The sequence below is a fragment of the Colletotrichum graminicola genome, assembly GCF_000149035.1.
Source record: "Colletotrichum graminicola M1.001 genomic scaffold supercont1.31, whole genome shotgun sequence".
NCBI classification, from domain to species: Eukaryota; Fungi; Ascomycota; class Sordariomycetes; order Glomerellales; family Glomerellaceae; genus Colletotrichum; species Colletotrichum graminicola.
The window spans coordinates 141626-160276 of record NW_007361035.1 but is presented as its reverse complement, the minus strand read 5'-3'; the positions used below and the strand labels follow the sequence as shown (position 1 = coordinate 160276).

The window sequence follows — 18651 nt, the reverse complement described above, 5'->3', positions numbered from 1 at the left end:
ACGCTTAGCCATATTAGGTATATGCCCCTAACAACTGCTGCTTTGATAAGATGGCTAGAGAGGGGCTCCCTTAACTCCTATTCTGAAAAGGGTTCTACGAACTACTGCTCCTCTTGAATAACCAGGAAATTTTTATTACGGGCGACGCGCAGTAAATGCTTGGACGCCTCTAAGAAGGTACACCACGGATTTCTTTCTCGGGTAACTGAGTCAGAAGGCCTGGTAGCGGCCATCGTCTGTACAGCCGAATATTCTGTTCTAGCACCGAGCGAGCTATGTAATTCAAAGATTGCATGGGGTTGCACTTGAGCGTATCGGATGAGAGCCGATGCTCAACCATAATTATCCACAATGGTCTAGAACAGCGAACAGGTCAGCTATTCCACCAGCCCCTGCAACCTTCAGAAACCATGTAGCTTCGTCCTGACAGCCCCAACCACGATCAGGTCCGATGACGTTATTTCTTATGCTGTGCATTGAAAACTATTCCACCTTTTCATTGCATCCCAGTTGTTCTCGCTTCATTATTGATGGGTTGTTTCAACGAGACTTCATGTCAACGTAAGTATCTTGACGCCTTTTGTTACTTCGTTTGTTGAATTCTCAATGGACTGAAATGAAATCCTTAGAGCGTCTTCTCGCATCCGACGCCCCGGCCAACTGTCAACTGTCGGTCTCTTAGCGTTGTCGCCGATCATTTGTTACTCGTCTACAATATCCACTCGTCCCGCCTGACACAAAGCAGAGATCATCAGCTCACATCATGGTTATACCCAACCACGAATGTTCCGCCGGTCTGAACAGACAGAGACATTATGCATCCGTGAAATGTACCGTCAACACGCCAACTGCCCATCCATCTGCTGGCAGAAAGTAACGAGAGTATCGCACTCCGACCCCATATCTGTAACTTAGAGCCGGCTTGGGCTACAGTGCCTGCCCGGCTTGTAATGACGGCCAAAAAGTTCCATTTTATGGATAAGGGCGAGCCCGTTGGAAAACTGAAGGTGTAAAAGGGTTCGGTGCTCGTCGATGCTCTAACTGCGGCATGCAGCGAGGCGGACCGCTCATTATGCGGCGTTTCGCAACGGGCAAGTAAGCTGAGCGACTGGTAATGGAGTTGGATACGGAAGATATCGTGGGGCAAGGATTTGACCAACTACTGTTCAAGGCAGTTGGTCAAGCCAGATGCGCCGGTGAAATACACAGATCAACACGGACAGGTCGTGGAGGAGTGAAACACGGCTTGTAAACTGTGGAGCGGCATTGGGATGGTAGATTGTATTTTGGGTAGTCTGGGCATTTGGCCGCTGCCTGGCTACTTTCTACTTGTACGCATTGCTTTGTAGATAGCCTCTTCGCATGGGCGAACAGTTTCAATATCTCTGTCAGTCTCTATCCCATCGAGTGCCAATTGCAACAGGTACATGATGTCCAGTTTTTACCCACTTTTGACCCCTCACCACGGGAATACATGACGGTACGTCTTCAACCCCTATATTTTCCCAGCCCCGTTCACCACCAAAACTAACATTTCTACAGATGGGCAACTGTCGCGATGCCCTCAAGCGACTCTGACGCGCCTGATGCGTCAGCGCTTTCTCATATCACCGTTGCAGTACCTTGAAGCCCAGGACACAAAGTCAGAAACGTATACGTAATCAGCTCTGCCGCCGGGCATAATAATTGTGTGTGTGTGTCTGTGTGTGTGTATCCGCCTTCAATTGTGGGGTTGTGTCACAGGCCGCATGTTGATTCGTGTTCTGACAAAGCTTCGTTGACCTCCAGCTCCACGGCAGGTGCCTGTTCACCACAAATCTACCAGCTGTCCAGAACACTCATTCTCAGCGTCCGTTTGGGCTTCAGCGTTAGAAACAATCAGCTCTAGTGCTGTAAACTCAACATCCGTCATCTCCGTCCTCCGATGACTCTCAAGGGCTTTTTTTATAGATATGGTGCACTTTCAAATCAAGCTCGACGAGGGCAGCCCGTCACTTGGCCTGCTTTATGCACCATATATGGGTTGCTTGTTCCTCGACACCCATTGTCCACAGAAGCTTCAAGACGGATCTTGTGGAGCCAGGGGGCCAGAGTAATATGAGACGGCCCAAGAAGGTTTGCCTGACGTGCCGAATCTACTTATTTTCCCAATTTCTACGTTGAAGCTGATGAGATTGGACGCTGGTATTGTAGTTCAGATGATTTATACGCAATGCTGGAGTTACATACAAATTTCAATTTTAATTTGGTCTCTATTCAACAACTACCATTAGGTTCTGCCGCCCTACTTCCCGGTTCACAAACCATTTTCTCTCTGAGTCTCTGAACGACATAACTGCTGTTCGCATGGGTTGAGAACAAGGGATTTATAAATATAACATACACGTACAGAAACGACTATGTGACAGCTAACTGAAACCACTGGCCTGGACACAATCCAAGCCCAGTCTCCTTAGACTGTGGCTGCCTCCAGTCCACCTCGTCTTTGGTGTGGACTGTTCTCCGCGACTGGACAGCATGGAAAAGACCTTATTTATCTCCGTTGCATCAATCTCCCACGGGGAACTCGTCATAGAGGCCACGATTCTTTGAGTAAGAGCATGGCTCGAGGGAATATCATCAAACCTTATCAGACACCATTACTACACCGCCATTACACACTTCAACCGAAGCTTTTTAAACGCTCTCCTGCCCGACGGACAACCACGGGCTCGTACCTCCCGCGTTCTCTTTCCCCTAAAGTTCAACACCGTGAGACCGGCCGGCGCCCTCACCGGCACTTTCCCCTTTAGCTCTCGAGGGTGATTCCCATCTGCTTGACGACCCAGGCTCCGTCGACATAATCCCGCCGGAGCTCTTCGTAGACCTAATCATCGCGCCTGAGCCCGAGGTCGCGGACGAAACCCCTTTCGTGCTCCCGCTGCTCGGGAAGACGAGCCGCCATCCCGTCTTGAGAAAGGGCAAACCGAGGACAAGGTTAGGGACCAACATCGCGGTGCTGATTTCACGGACGGACCATGAGAACCACACTGGATCTACCGAGTTGGTGAAGACGGCGACCTTCATGAGGATTGCGGAAAGCATCTAGTCGAGAACATAAGTAAGGCGTAATGCACGCCGTGCGAGCTAGGTGGACATCCGGGAAAGAGTTCACTTACAACGAATACACCCATGCTGAAAAGACATATGAGCAGCAGTTTTCTGGAACAGAGAGTCAGCCGTCGGCCCAAGCCTCGAAGCCATCTTCTAGATATCTCAACAAGGAACACGAACCTTCCGATCTTCATGTTCAACCTGCCAATCAGCGTGACGGGGATCAGAAGGAGGATGAGGTCCGTCGAGAGGTTCATCGTCATCTGCAAGATGTTGTAGTGCTTCCAAGTCAGACATTCCACTGTGTTGACGTTAGCGGTTTCTTCTTTTCCAGTTCCGCACTTCTTCTGGTGTTGAAAACGAGGCACTCCGGTTTGACTGCCGCTGGAGGAGAAGCTTACTGTTGCCCGGCTCGAGCACGAGGTAATCAGAAAAAGGGCGACACCAGCCCCCGTAAAGAGCGACCATGACGGCAACGTACGTTAGCCAGGTGTAGGCCGCAACGATAATCCACAACGTGACCTGGTGACCAAAAAGACTGCCGATGTCGTCAGTTTCGCTCATGACATTCAGTATCGGCGAGGAGAAGGATGCGCCTTGACGGGAAAAAGCCCACGTACACTAGACGATTGTACAAGATCAAGAGACAACATTTGTTGCCCCACAGTGTCGTCTGGATGGCCGTCTCAGCCAGGATGTTGTAGATCCCAACGCTCGCCTCCTCTCCGGGTGTGATGTTGTCGAAGTCCATGTCCTCGAAGATGTCAAAGTATGAGGAAAGCGCAACTATTCCGACCGTGTATATGAGCTAGCCAGGCCAAAGGCAAATCTGTCAGCGAAAATTTTCCCACTCGAGCCTGCTCGGCGGACCAATTCGAAAGCTGGTCAAGCATCAAGAGGTTTCCAATTCACCGTTATTATGAGCATCAGGATGTCGTCCAGAGGTAAGTCTTTAAAAAAATTGCGTTTTCGAATAATGTACTGCGATGGGCTGCGGTTCTCGGTTACAACAGAGGATCCAACAGAGAATAGCGCATCGAACTGACTATCTTATGATGACCGACGTGATGGCCAGGCCATACCACACCCAGCATTCTACCCTAGCACTCAAGATCACGATCATTGAAGATGCCGGTTGGCCGTTCGCCGTAATGCGTTGCGTGTGTATTCCGATGGGATGGAGTTTGGACCCTCGCAGTTGACCTTTGATGACGTTGCCAGGCGGGTCGAATGAGGATGATCGTCACGAAAGACGTAGAGGAGAGCCTTTGCCCATGCAGAGACCAGAGGAGACGCCATTACGCGAGAAGAGGGGTTCGCATATGGTTATACTAGTGCCCAGCCGTGACGGGGCTGAAGGATATGGAATTCCAGGCCGGGCAGGCGCCCGTCCGCATCCGGCCAGCTCAGAGACCAGTTGGTGGTTGATGGCCCAGAACAATCCCCAGGAAGGACGCATTCTTGTGACCTTTGCCCCAAGCTGGTACTAAGCCGATCGCAAAATCTGCAGCCACACTCTCGCCTTGGCGGCGTGGCACTCAATCACTGGAAGCTTTCTGTTCCGAGCAGCCGGCTCCCACCGGAAGACAGCTCTCGGGGGCAGCGAGGCGTCGGCAGAAAGAGATCTTCCAAGGCTGATCATGAGCCTTGGACCGCATACGGTAGTGGAGCATCGATGAACTTCACTTGGGGCGCAACGCGAGCCGTCTACGCGCCTTGTCACTGGGAGAACACTTGTTCGTCCTATCCCTCATCCTCACACCGATGCCCAAGCTCTTTCCCGTCAAGGCGGCCGCTTGCTGTTGAAGACACACAGGCGATAGCTTGGTAGCCAGCAATGATGGGCATATTGGTCTATTGCCTCCTAAGCGAGTGATGTGTTTTTGACACCTTTCTCACCTAAGCAAGAAACAAGAACAAGGTTTTATGGCCATAATGCCTATATCCCTTAAAGCAATCGGGAACCGAGCACGGGTTGAACGCATGACTCGGATATGCAATGTCCAGGTCTGACACATAGTCTTGTCCGATCATCTGGATCACCGGCGGCGGCGGTGATGCCCGGGGGACCAAGTGGCCATTTCGTTGAGCTGCAACTGGAAGATGGACACTGAGACAGGGAGCACAGCCACAACCGACATCTTATCTCTCTCAAAGGTCGGCTTGAATCCGATCCCTCAAGCATGTCTTGGTGGACGATCAGTGGACATACTTTCAGCCATAAATTGGCCTACGACGCCGTTGCCGCTGTCAGATCTTGCCTTCGTCGGAAGAAACAATACATCGAAGCAACAATAACCGTAGGCGAGCGAGGTCTCGTCGTAGCTGGCTGGTTCAACAAACTCCGGTCGCATTAATTACTTCTCTGCAACGTAGAATCACTCGGACTCTATCCGGACCTCGCTATCCGGGCATAGCTGCTGATGCAAGAGCGGCTCCATAACCGAGTGGGAATGAGTCAATCAAGGAGAATTGGGCGTGGCGCTTCGCGCTCTGCAAAGTTGTAAGAGAGGGGCCTTCAACTGTGCAAGGGGCAATGGAGTAATTGCGACGGCGAGCGATAAATTGATTTCCGGTAACGATGAATGCGGATACCCGTCGTCTCATTTGATACGCCGAGACCGGGGTGGATCAGGAGACGGTATGTATATGTCCTTTGCTGAACTCGAAAATCGGTTGGGAAATCGGCGGGGAAGCTGGAGACGGTGCAGATTGAGCAGATGAATTCAGAGAGACTGGAACGGACAGGTTGGAGTGCTTCTTCCGAATTCTGCGAGCAGCATCCGTTGCTCTGCAATCGACCCCAGCCCGGTAAGAACCCGAGTACCGAAACTCCAGGGTTCGTGGGCACCGAGTACATAGAGGAGGGAATTTCCGACATGACAGGACGCGAGAGGATGTGTGATAGCAGAGACGAAGGTAGCAAGGTCAGAGCGGTATGTGCTGAAATTACGATAACTCGATCAGGATGATAGAAGGCGGCACGTGATGGGAAGCATGCTACTACGTAAGTGGGGTGGGGAAAAGTCGGACATGCTGCGGCCAAAAGCGACATCTTTTTTATTATTCTACCACTAATCCCTTGAAGGAAAGAGTCTATCCTGTGCCTTTGAGAAAAACGCCAGCCGAGTTCATCCGTCGCGGAAGCCGTACAACCAAAATGCATCTGGGCTCCATGGGATCCAACAGTCCGAAGGACATCACAGGCAGGAATTACTCTACACCCCGGGCCGAAACGCTGAAGGCGTGCGCAGGCGAGGACTCTAAATAGATAGGTCACATATTGCCAGCCTAAACTTGATTTGGGGGATACTGTTTAGGGGATGCCTTTGAGGGATGCTTTTGAGGGATGCTTTTGAAAGATGCACAGGGGAATGCAAAGGGGATAACCTTTGGGGAATGGCGTCTGCGGGATGACATTTGCGGGATGACATTTGCGGGATGTCTTTGCGGGATGCCTTCGAGGGATGCACAGGGGGGTGCACAGGGGGATGCCTTTGAGGGGTGCCTTTGCGGGATGACCTTTAAGAGGTGCTTTTGAGGTCAAATGCGCAGGGAGTGTACTGGTCCAAAACCTGAGCACATAATGTACTCGTGTTCCGTATGTCCATTTGATGTGACAATACATGGTCTGATATCCCACAGCATATCAGAACATGATGTGGTGCCCCAGACCATAACGCGGGTTGGGGGACGTGCTTTGGGGATTGTGACCTGCGTGCGAGATGGCTCCAGGGCCCTTAATACGGCACGGCCGGCCGGGGTGGAGCGCGCTCCCGAGTAGACTTTTCCGGAATCTTATAGGCGGACGCTTCAGTGACCGTCGATCGTAGTAGAGCAACCTGCTTTTGGAACGGGCCACCAACGGAAGCCTTAAGGTGGCAAGGCTAGCGCGGGCGCTTCTGCGGTTCTGATCGGGCGTTTCGGTTACCGTTGTCCGTAGGGCACTCAGTTGCCCTTATCTACTGCTGCTATGCATACTTTTGTCGGCAAAGGGAGATCTTCCAGCCTCAGCAGAATACTTAACACTCCCGTACTAAAAATAAACCCTGCTCTAAGCAGCGGAAGGGGCACCAACAGGGTTCCGGTACCAGTCAAGAGCAAGTGAAGCGGGACACTGGCAGAGTATTGGCGCTTACGATTTGGGCCCCTAAAATGGCCATCCAGTGCACCTCATGTACTTCCCCTTCCCCTCAGACAAGCCAATGGGCGATGCAGACGGAGAGTGAGTAACTCCGGAAGGGTAACTTACCAGTGGCGGTGAGGCGGCGGCCGTCAATTAGTGTGGCCGACTCAATGCTTACATCAGCAATAGACTGTTGAAGCCACCGCCACATTCAGCCACAGCGCGATTGACGGCTTATTGTTGCAACAGTTATCCAGTAAACGAAGGCAGATACTCCACTACCACAGTCCTAGAAGCCTTGTAGCATGCCATGTGACAGCTGTGTCACGAGCAGGTCAGGGCAACCAACTGCGCCACAAAGCAAAAGCTTCGTTAATGATCGTGGTGCGCTGTGTCCTCGAGATCGATCCTGTCGCTTTTTCCTGTGCTCAAAGCTTAACAAGTCTGCTGACACCGTATCCGTCACCATTAACAGCTTCCATTACACTTGACAAAGCACGTAGGCTTGTTCAGAGCCCTTGCCGGGAAACGCGTCGATGCTTCATGATCCTTGAGTCGTCCGCCTTCCAAGCCCAGATCCAGATGTGCCAGAGGGTGTCCTGTCTTTTCATCAACGTCAGTCAAGGTCGACTCAGATAGTTTTCTTACGCCAGTATCCCCCATGTAGCTTGTTAGCTTTGAAAATGGCATGGGTGGTGCAGCGGTTGTTGATTTGCCGAAGAACACTTTTCACAGCACCCCGCGCACGACGCACCGCGCCACACCCGCCAATCCTACTGACACCGGACATCACGAGAATGTCTGCCACATCGTCCTACTGCTCTTTTAAGCAGCATCTAGTGTGTTCACTGGGGCCACCTTGGAGAGATGGATTTGAGGTCAAATGCACAGGGAGTGCACAAGAGGTCGCTAGTTCTGTGTGGACCTCTTCGAATGCAGTGGAAGCAGGGGCTAAGTGCACCAGCCCGGTCGCCACGCACCGCCATTGCCCCGCCAGTACCCAACAAACGGCCTCCTGGTTCTGTCTAGCACCACTGCCCGATAGGCGCACATTAAGGCACGTGCAGAACAGGTGCACAGTTCGGGGGGGGGTATTTAAAGTTTAGGGGGGGGACTAAAAGTCCCAAGCAGGCTTATTTAGGCTTAGCTTAGAGTGCGAGGAGTATAAGAATTAGGTATAGTCCTAGCATATACTTAGTATATCCTAAAGAATATAGTACTTACCCTCTATAACTATAGAGGACTTAGTAACCTTAGTACTTCTTAAGTCCCTTATAGTTATAAAAAGTAAATACTATATTTCTTAAGATATACTAAGTATATACTAAGCTTATACCTTAAAATTTAGTACTTACCCTCTATAACTATAAAGGACTTAGTAACCTTAGTACTTCTTAAGCCTTCTATAGTTATAAAAGGTAGGTACTATATTTCTTAGGATATACTGAGTATATGCTAGGACTAATTTAGTTACCTTTTTTTTATCTATATAGTGCTGAGGGCTTTACTCCCCCCCCTGAACTTAGAATACCCCCCCTAAAGCTGGATCCCCGTGCAGAACCTAGGGGCCGCAAGCCTTGGGCTGGTCCATTACAGGCACAAAGTTGGTTGAACACCAAAAAATTCCCTTTTTGCTTTGCCCCCTGTTGAATCTCACGTGACACAACCAAGAGTTGTGAAGACCATTGTTCCTCGCTTGACGTCTACGCGCTCTGAACATTTCTTGCTCAGCCTTATTCACTCACTTCGAGCTGCTTCAGATGCCACGTGCAGCCAACAGTACCCGCAAAGTATATGCAGAACCCTCCAGGTCCAAAAGAATTAGAGTCTACTGTGATCGCGATTGCAGAACCATCTTTTCTGAAATCAACAACGCTCGAATACGTCAGCGGAAGGCTATCACATCCGTCGTGCGTCGGTCTCTTTTTTTGCCTGGAGGTTTGCTGGTACTGGTGATCGTCTGGTCTCATCTTGCGGGGTGAGGGTCGCAATATTTCCTTTTGATGAGGCGCACATGGGCAATATCACTCACTCGCTTCGCGTTTGTCTACTTCGATATGACACTATGTGCCATGTCGTCTGGTCCAAGAGCTGGAGGCTTGGGGTCATCTAGACATACTCCGCACTCGTCTGCAGTCCTTTTCCCATGCAAGGAGGGTTCATTTCAGACGGAAGCGGGACAGGGAGTCTTCAGTCCACGCCACTGCGTTGGCGCCAAGGGTCTGAAGCTTTGCGCAAAGGCATATGACCAAAACAAGCCCACACCAAAGACTAACGGTGCTTGCTGTCATCGGACGCGTATAATGTTTGGGAGTGGAGGAATGAATCGGGCATAATTTTTAAAGGTAAAAAGAAACTCTGAATGGGATAATGAACTGGACTGTGATGCATTATGGATTCCACCTCATCATGCTCCTTCGACAAGCCCCGCCGTTTCTCTTGGTTTCCCCGATAGGATAATTGTGTACCGAAGAGAGTCCTTTACGCTAGCTTTGGGGCCAGTTGTCCAACAATCGATCCTGTTACCGCTTCCAGAACCTTCCCACTGCAAGCCTAGAACCTTGTTGTGAACTGTACACCAGTTAACATTTCCTTTACACACGCTGGCAAAAAGTCTCCCCTAATTGCCTTTCGTGAGGCACGCGCGAAAAAAACGCCGCATGATGATGCCCATCCTGGATCAGCAATGAAACCATGTCCTGATCAGTAAACACTGAAGCCGGCAGGCTGAGCAACTTAGAACAACCCTCATCTGATCCACCTGAGTAGGCTGTCAAGGCCTTCGAAGCAGCTCGCACAACACCGGCATCCTCATTGTCGAGACGTGCTATGACGGCAGAGTGACATCTGGCCGTCGGCCTAGAACCAAAGGGTCCTCTAAAGCCTTGAAGGCTGACTGCCCTAAATCAGCATCTTGATCTTTAGGACGAGCTATGATAGCAGTAGCAGCCTCTGGCTGCTGGCCAAAAGATACACGACTACTTAAAAACCTAACAGCAGCCCGCCTTAAATTGACATCCTCACCGTCGAGATGTGCTATGATAGACATATCAATTTCCAACTTTTTGGTTTAGAACCAAAAGATTATGCAAGGCCTCGTTGGCTGCCCGCCTAATACCACCGTTTTTGTTTTCGAGATGTGCCACAAGAGCACTGACAGTCTCTGGCCGTTTGCTTGAAAATGAGCAACTGCTTTGGGTCTCAACGGCAGCCCGTCTAACATCAGCATCTTTATTGTCAAAAAGTGCTTTGAGTGTACTGGCAGCCTTTGGCCGTTGATTTGAAAAAGAAGGGCTGCCCAGTGCTCTGACGGCAGTCCGCCTGACTCTACCATCTGTATCATTAAAACATACCAATATACCATTGATAGCGTCTTGTGGTGGGTGGCGTTGACTACGCGAGACTTTAACAGCACCTTCTCTGGTATGTGCTTCTTGATCGTCAAGGTAAGCCACGATTCTGTCAATGGCGTCTTTTGGTAGGTCCTGTTGAATACACAGCGCTTCAAAGACAGCTTTTTTAGTATGTACGTCTTGATTGTCAAGGTGTGCCATAATACTGTCATCAATGTGTGGTGGTAATACTGATCGGTCATCCGAGCTCTTGATAACAGTCCGCCGAAATTCTGTGTTTTTCTTCGTCGTCAAAAGGTTTCGAAGAGCTGTCAACGGCCTCTGGAGGTTGACTTGACTGGCCAGACAAAGCCGCAGTGGCAGACTGTCCCACAACTACATGCTGGTAGTTGACAAGTGGCATAGCAAGCTAGCCTCTGGCTGTAGGCTTGGAAGACTTCCTAGGGCGTAAATGGCGACCTGTCTGATATTCGCGTCTTTGCGACCAAGACGTGGTATAATGACGCAATCGACTCTGGTGGTAAGCGAGGTTGACTACGTACGGCGTAAGCGGCAGCTCGTCTGACATCTGGGTCATGGTCATCGTGACATAGGACAACGGCATTAGCAGCCTCTAGACGTAGGTTGATTTGGCGGCTCAGTGTCTCAACGACTGCGTGCCTAATGTTCGAAGACGAGCCATCAAGACTTGCTATTGCGGCGCCGGCAGCCTCTGACGGGAGATTCGATTGGCTGCATAAGGTTTTTATGGTAGTCCACTTCACATCCAAACTCTGGTGGTTGCAGAGTGCCACTAAAGCATCAACAGCCAACAGCAGTAGACACGACTGGCCACGCAGGGCTCGAACAGCAGCCCACCTAACATCTGGATCTGGATCTGGATCTGGATCGTCGAGCCTTGTTACAACAATATTCAGACAATTGTGATGTAGCGTCTCGGTTGATTTGGATACTAGACTGAGTACTGATCGGTTTATGGCGACCGATAGGTCGCCTTGGAGGTAAGGCATAAAGGCCTGCACAGCCAGACTTTGAATTCTGTCTCTCGACGACAGAAACTCCAGCACAGCCTTGGCTGTCTCATCATCTGCTCGTGCGAAACGTACTCAATAGCCATGGGTGGGAATTCTATCTCTTCCACGAGACTGGCTGCGATTGGTCTTTTGCTTGTCTTGATCTGGAAATCCAGCCATACAGATATACGCTTTTTCCAGTATATGCCGCCACAACTCCACAACCCCAAAACGTTAGAAGACGGCAACTCGCTCAAATAATGTATCGTCAGCCTCTGATGTGATGGGCTCAGGGGATCGAGTGGCTCCGAACTGAGTGCCTCAAAGAATGCCACAGTCTCCGTCTCGGCTTCTGCGGCTTCCGAGCTCAGTAAGCCGACAGCAAAGCGCCATACAATAACGTACCGCACCGAGTACTCATATTTTGCGAAGAATTCTCTGGTTTCCATTTCGTCCTTTTCGTATGAGGCGACCGCGAGTGATTGGTGGTAAGGTTTGTGCGTTCTTTGAAATCAAGTTGTATGCATGTGAGGTATTCGCTACTTTGCCATATCCGGACAAAGTACAGAGCCGCGAAGTACTCTTCCAGAGTAAGATGAAGAAAATTATAAGTTCGACTCTTTGCCGAAACCGAGGGGTCCGATGACCGAAGGTAGGATACTATGGAGAGCGTACGTTCGATCATCGTCCCAGGATGCATCTGCTTAGACACGGCACTTCGGAAGGAGGCGTCAAAGACCACAACGCCGTTGCACATCCCAGTAAAAACAAAATATTCGAGGAAAGACGCCTCATCTTGTACGAGATCTCTGGCGCAATCAGGGTGACCAAGGTCTGTCTTAGTTACAAGCTGCCCGTCTACTTTCTTCTCTAACCGCAGGATGTCTTTTCTCCAGAGGCTTTTTTCTATAGCTCGGTAGAGGTCGGTCATGGTCTCTGGTACCTCTTCAGTCATATCTCCCCAGGAATAACACAGTACATCCAACTGAATAGGAATTCGGATAAGGTCCCCAACAAGAGGGTCATAATCAACATAAGACCGGATAGCATCGGCCCTCTCAGGTTCGACTTTCTGGACGTATGTATCGACTTGATCCGAACCAAATCCGATGGTCTCCAACTCAATGTCGAAAGGCAAGAAGGTTGCAGAAACTGCAGTAGAGGGCCGAGCTGTGACGATAACATTCGGTTGGTCCATGAGATATTTGAGGAACCGGTGCGTGTCGCTGTGACTTGAGATGTCGTATAAGATCCCATCTAAGCCGTCGAGGAGAAAGAGGCTCTTGAGACCATTTGGTAGTTTACAAGCCTTCCATAGCGCTTTGGAGGAATCTCTACCACATTCTTTAGGAAAGTACAGATCGCAGAAGAGATGTTCGAAAGTATATCCATGAGCTCCTGTTCGCTCCCTCAGGTGCCGCAAGGGTATCCAGAGTAGGCGATCGAATATGTCATTCCATCTCTGCTGATAGAGAAACTCGTCGACAATCTTCTTACGAAAGGTAGTCTTTCCGACGCCTACACGACCTCGAATAAAGATTCTGCGAATTTCTTTTGCTGTGACTTCGAACGTTCTGTGGGATTTAAAGATGTCTTGCAACTCGACGTGATAACCCCTGCCGGGGGCTCAATTTTCAACCGCTTCAGCAGCGAAAACAGTGGAATGCTGGGCGACGAATTGACTTTCAAAAAAAAAAAAACTTTGCTATTCTCTTTATGTTCCACGATGGAAAGGTTGATGTAGCATTGCTGCATTGGCAGCCTGTTTCCTGAGAGTCGCTCAATCTTCAGCCTCTCGTCCGTGTAGGAAACGCGGACACGGGAATCCGCCTGTTTGAGCACAATCTCTGACCGCATGAGGATACAAATCAAAACTTATAGCATTTTTCTAAGGCTGCATAGCCGTTGCACTGGTCGTTTTTTGCGAGTCGCAATAGTCCGAAATTACAAGGAAAGCCAGCAAGAGCTCCCGTCGCCTCCATCTCAAAGCACAGCAGGTTGTGTTCCTGGGCCAGTTCGTCTCTCAACTTGGCGTCCTTGACCACCATCTGCCCATTGCGAGGAAGATTTAGGAGGCACGCATCCTTCGTTATCGTGGAACTAGGGATTGTTGGTACAATTTATAGTCGGCCGGTGCGGCTGAGGGGGGCATCGCTGGCGAGTCATGGATGAGCGCCTTTTGCTAAGAACAGCAACATAAGCACGCTGCGCAGCCAGGCATTCATCGACACCACCACGCGCCTGGCGAACCAAGTACAAGCTACGCTCTAACTTCATACACGTAGTCACACATAGAAGCACAGGTCAAGTGGATACAGTGTTACGCTCACGGAAGCCAAGCCAAGATCGTTGGTTGGATACAACTATGGAGTTGTGAGGCCAAGACAGGAGCGGTTGTTGGTGAAAGTGTAACACTAGAGATTCAAATATAATATGATATAGTAGGTAGAGTAAAAAGCGATCAAATACGCAATCGAATGAATGGATGCTTCGACCCTACAAAAGTACTACATATTGCCCATGCTTACACCTTATCCATGACATTTTGAAACATTTTCATGCGCCATTTACCTTGCGATCTCCATGTAATTGGCAGTACCTAAAATTACAAAAGTAGGGTAATTATAAAATGGAAGAGCGCACAAACTGGGAGCATTACTAAGAGACTTATTGATGCTGCCGTAGATGACAAACTGACCAGCAGTGAGTCAGCCGCTATGGAAAGACGCACTGGAAGTTCGGCAAAAGAGCCACGGAATCCAAACTCGCCTTCAATCTTAGATACACAGGAGACAGTACCTTCGCCGGGCATCCCCTTCGTTTTGTTGATTATGGACACCCTTGCGGGTTTAGACACTGGTGGCCTCTGCAGGGCAAAGAGTAATCGCGGAGCAGCATTCGACGCAGGCGGCAGATTTGAAAAATACCGCAGTGCAGTTTTGTCTTCCTTTTCGAATCCAATGATATCGATCGACTGTTTTGAAAGTTCATACATACGGGCCAAACTTGACACCTTGGATGAAATGGCCCGCAAATGCTGGAACCAAGCCCATCAACAGATCGCCGACGCCTTAATTTCGAACAACTTGTCGGAAACCATCAATCATACAGCAGTTTTAGGTGGCCGGGTCGAGCGGGATCTTGGCCTCGACGCTGTGGCAGCGTCGGTGAGTAACAATGAAAATAAGGATGACGTGGTAACGTACACATCGACTGGACTGAAGACAGCGTGAGTTATGGAACAGCACAGGGCACCGGCCAGGGCGAGACGAGAGGCTATCGGACTTATGGATGGTGGCTTGGGCTAGAACAGCTGGAAACGCAGCCATTGCGTCGGTAATAGTTGCGCGAGATGAAGGATGGCGATGGCGGGGTGGATGATTGAGGAAGTACTGCATTAAGAGAGTGTCTCACTGAATGCAAGCCATGAAGCGACGGATGGTTCCGGGTTGACTCGACGAGCTCAGGACACCATATATTGCAGTCGGCGATTCCCCACCAGACCAGAACGAAGCTTTGCTCACCAAATTTCATGGTCGAGCCGTGTTCTCGCCCGGAGACGAACTCAAGGTTATTGAGCAACATGCCTTTCCGCACAACAGGCTTTCGGCGCGCTCCGACAGACAGTCACGACAACGCGGGGTCAACTGCCGGCATGGTGAATGTGAACGGCCGGCGAACCCCACCGGTCGCCGAATGTGTGGATCCCCGTGATGCCGACTAATCTAGCGAATTAAATGCTCGCACCTGGACGCAAGTGGGTCGCTGCCACAAAAGAGTATCTCGAGTTGGCCGCCAAATACACTGCCGTTCTCTGTCTGCTAGTAAGTGTTACAAGATCAAGTATTCATATTGAACAGGCCGCGGGTCACTTGCCAGTACCTTGAGCCAGGTTGATGAGCATTCCAAGGCACAGCCATTCCTATCGTTCTTGCTCCGGCAGTAGGCCTAACTCAAGCGTCAGGGTCCACAGCTAACAGGCATTCGCGGACTGGGGCAATGGCACGATCACACGCACCCAAGTCAACCAAATATGATCGGTGTGGGGATGGCCTGATGCTAGTCCCCCCTGAGTCTTGCATGCCATGCATGCTTGTGGTCAATTGGCGACAAAACCACAACCACTGTGAACAGGAACTGGATGTATAACTCACAGGTCGCCCGCTTCGTGTTTGCTATGAACAGGCATAGAGTGCGATGAAGCCTCTTCGACGTCGGCCCCGTTGTTTCACAACCCAGATTTTCGATGGAGACGCGCAGTCTGCCCAGATCGAGGCTTGAAAAGGCTCAGATCTAATGGCCGCCAATTCTAAGATCCCGTCTGCCCAATGTGGCATCCCTGCATCCCCCCTGGCCTGTCTCACCGCCCCTGCGAGGCGCGACGAAGGGTTCAACTACTCAGCTGGCAGTTCGCCCTGTTGGGGGGCGCAGGAGCATTACTCTTTAAGCGACTCGCGCTTACGGACACTTTCTCAACAAAATGGCTGTTTGTCACACAAATTCTGTTTGAACACTGTTACTTTTCGCCGGCAGCTATCGTGGAGATTGCCCACGCCTACAAGTGAAGGACCATGAGCGAATCCACCAGCGACATCGCGCACACGGAGCGCGCGCCCGTCTCGTCGAGAACGTCCAGGCCCGCGCTCAAAAAGGCGAAAGCCATTGATGACAGCCGAAGGAAGAAAGTAATCCAATGGCTGTTTGACAATCAGACCAGTAAGTCGCGATGGAGCTGACCATCTCTATCAATCCCGTGCATCATGCCATGTCGCCAGCCAATGCTGACAGGACCGTCTAATTGAACAGGCCTCGCGTTCCATACCATTGCCCCTCTACTCCTCGCTCACGTCTGCGTCCCGGCGGCGCGCCCATACACATCCAAGTTCTTCAAGCTCTCATATCACAACACGACCACAGGCAAATATGGCGCCGGTCACGATGATCTCTGTTTCGTCGCATTCTGCGTGGTACTCCTTATTGGAATTCGCGCTGCCATGATGCGACATGTCCTTGGGCCTCTCGGCCAGCATTGGGGTATATCTAAGAAGAAGGATGTCGCCAGATTCTCAGAGCAGGGCTGGATGCTGGTCTACTACAGCGCCCTTTGGCCTCTAGGAATGGTACTGTAAAAGGCTTCACCTACGGCCGCGGCCTTTCCAACGACTAATCCTGTGTCCAGTACCTCTATTACAAAGCGCCGTACTACCTTAACATGAAGGGGCTCTGGGCCAACTGGCCCCAAAGAGAACTCAACGGGTTGATGAAGGGATATATCATGGTGCAATGGGCATACTGGGTCCAGCAGGTCATTTCCGTGAATATTGAAGCGCGGCGCAAAGACTACTGGGAGATGATTGTTCACCATGCAATCACTATTTCCCTCATCGCCGCGTGCTACGCCTACCACCAGACCCGGGTTGGGCATCTGATTCTGGTCCTAATGGACGTTATAGAATTGATATTCCCGGTAAGCTCCATCTGAATGGACTCCTGGGACAAGCCTATTACTAATAGTCACGATAGCTGGCCAAGTGTCTCAAGTACATCGGCTTCGCCACTCTCTGCGACGTGATTTTCGGCGTGTTTCTCTTGGTGTGGGTTTGGACGCGCCATGTCTTCTATCTGATGACTTGCTGGAGCGTCTACTACGACCTCCCTCAATCCTTGGAGCAACCATGCTTCCGAGGCGCTGCAGGTGAGATCGACGGCCCCTTTGCACCGCCTGAAGAAGGCTGGTCCCACCTGCTCGAACCTTTCAAAGACCCCGCGGGAACGGTGTGCATGACCAGTGGCATTACGAAGGGCTTCTTGACCTTTCTTCTCGCTCTCGAGGTCGTCATTTGTGCATGGTCATTCTTCATCATCCGTGTCACCGTGCGCGTGCTGAAGGGGTCCCCTGCCGAAGACGTTAGGAGCGATGTGGAGGTCGACGAGGAGGAAGAGGAGGTGGTCGAGTACGAGGAGGTGGAAGCAATCGAGGAGGACGTCGGCGTAGAGTCCATTGACTTGAAATCCTGGGAACGCTCCAGCGCCAAGAAGGAATCGAGCTCAAGGGTGAGCGGCGTCAGAACCCATAGTGGCAGGAAGGAATTACTCAACAGAATTGGTTGCGAGAAGCAGATTGATTGAGGTTGCGGCGATAGCAAGCTTCAATTGGCCGGCCAAGACTCGCAAATGATATACACTCTAATATTCATTTCATCAAACATCACACGCCGGATATGAGTCTGTCATCTGCATCATTGCATCAAACACGTCGAAAGCTTGATTAGACCTTTTGTCCCTGACCTGGAGCAGCTATTGCTCCATAGGTTTTAACCTATATTTCAATAAGAGGGTGGTGCAAAACTCAGCAGATCACTCTGTCAGTGAACAACCATCTCGATAATGGATTAATGCCAAAGCACCAGGCGCTGAAGGCGGTGTGCAGACCCCGATGGACCTCTAACGGGTTGCTGTCGGCTTGGACCCGCTCCGTTCGGGGCAATATGACGACATAGACCTCCGAGTCGGAGGGTAAAAATTCGTAGCGTGTCTCCCCCTTTTCCATTCCTCACCCCGGACTGGTTCCATCGCGGCAAGGCAGAAGTGGCAAAGAACATTGAAAACAAGGGTCTCAATACTACGTATCAGAAGCCGCCGAGACATGGGTAAACGCTCGTCTACAGACTCAGGCTTGGAACGTGCTTGAACGCAGGAAAGTAGAGGCTACGATCCAAGTGCGCCCTTGCGAGTGCGCTGAGTCTGATGTTGACACATGTTGCAACGCGTTTTGTCGTTTCCCGAATTATAGAGGCTATTTCGTGAGGGTCCATACTCTGCCCAAATTTGACGAAGAAAGCATCAGGTTAGTTATATTGATTCTTATCCCCTGCTGCTGACCCCTCAATTTGATTACTTGTTTGTCATGCCCAACGACCAACCAACAGTGGCGGCCCCTGCATTAAGCTATCCCAACAGGGACAGTTGTTTAATTGCGGCGGAATGTCCTGCCGCTGTTGAAGGCCACCTACTTTATTTGATTCCTGTCGAGGTCTGGATCTCGTCTAAATAATCCTTTCTTTAT

General features: G+C 50.6%; 3 protein-coding genes across 3 annotated transcripts; 1 reads left to right on the top strand and 2 right to left on the bottom strand.

Moving 5' to 3' along the window:
• Positions 1-2736: 2736 nt before the first annotated feature.
• GLRG_07438 (uncharacterized protein) lies at positions 2737-3844 on the bottom strand (the record flags this gene model as incomplete). Its single annotated transcript, XM_008098123.1, has 5 exons — positions 2737-3084; positions 3159-3201; positions 3274-3394; positions 3495-3631; positions 3714-3844. The coding sequence occupies 5 exons, from the start codon at positions 3842-3844 to the stop codon at positions 2737-2739; spliced, it is 780 nt and encodes a 259-aa protein (XP_008096314.1).
• A 6425-nt stretch (positions 3845-10269) lies between these two features.
• Positions 10270-14914, bottom strand: GLRG_07437 (uncharacterized protein; the record flags this gene model as incomplete). Its single annotated transcript, XM_008098122.1, has 9 exons — positions 10270-10947; positions 11115-11304; positions 11679-12089; positions 12167-13142; positions 13534-13685; positions 13916-13999; positions 14114-14184; positions 14284-14559; positions 14792-14914. 9 exons carry the CDS (start codon positions 14912-14914, stop codon positions 10270-10272), a joined length of 2961 nt encoding a protein of 986 aa, XP_008096313.1.
• Positions 14915-16156: 1242 nt separating this feature from the next.
• GLRG_07436 (TLC domain-containing protein) lies at positions 16157-17714 on the top strand (the record flags this gene model as incomplete). Its single annotated transcript, XM_008098121.1, has 4 exons — positions 16157-16301; positions 16392-16705; positions 16765-17052; positions 17109-17714. 4 exons carry the CDS (start codon positions 16157-16159, stop codon positions 17712-17714), a joined length of 1353 nt encoding a protein of 450 aa, XP_008096312.1.
• Positions 17715-18651: the final 937 nt, after the last annotated feature.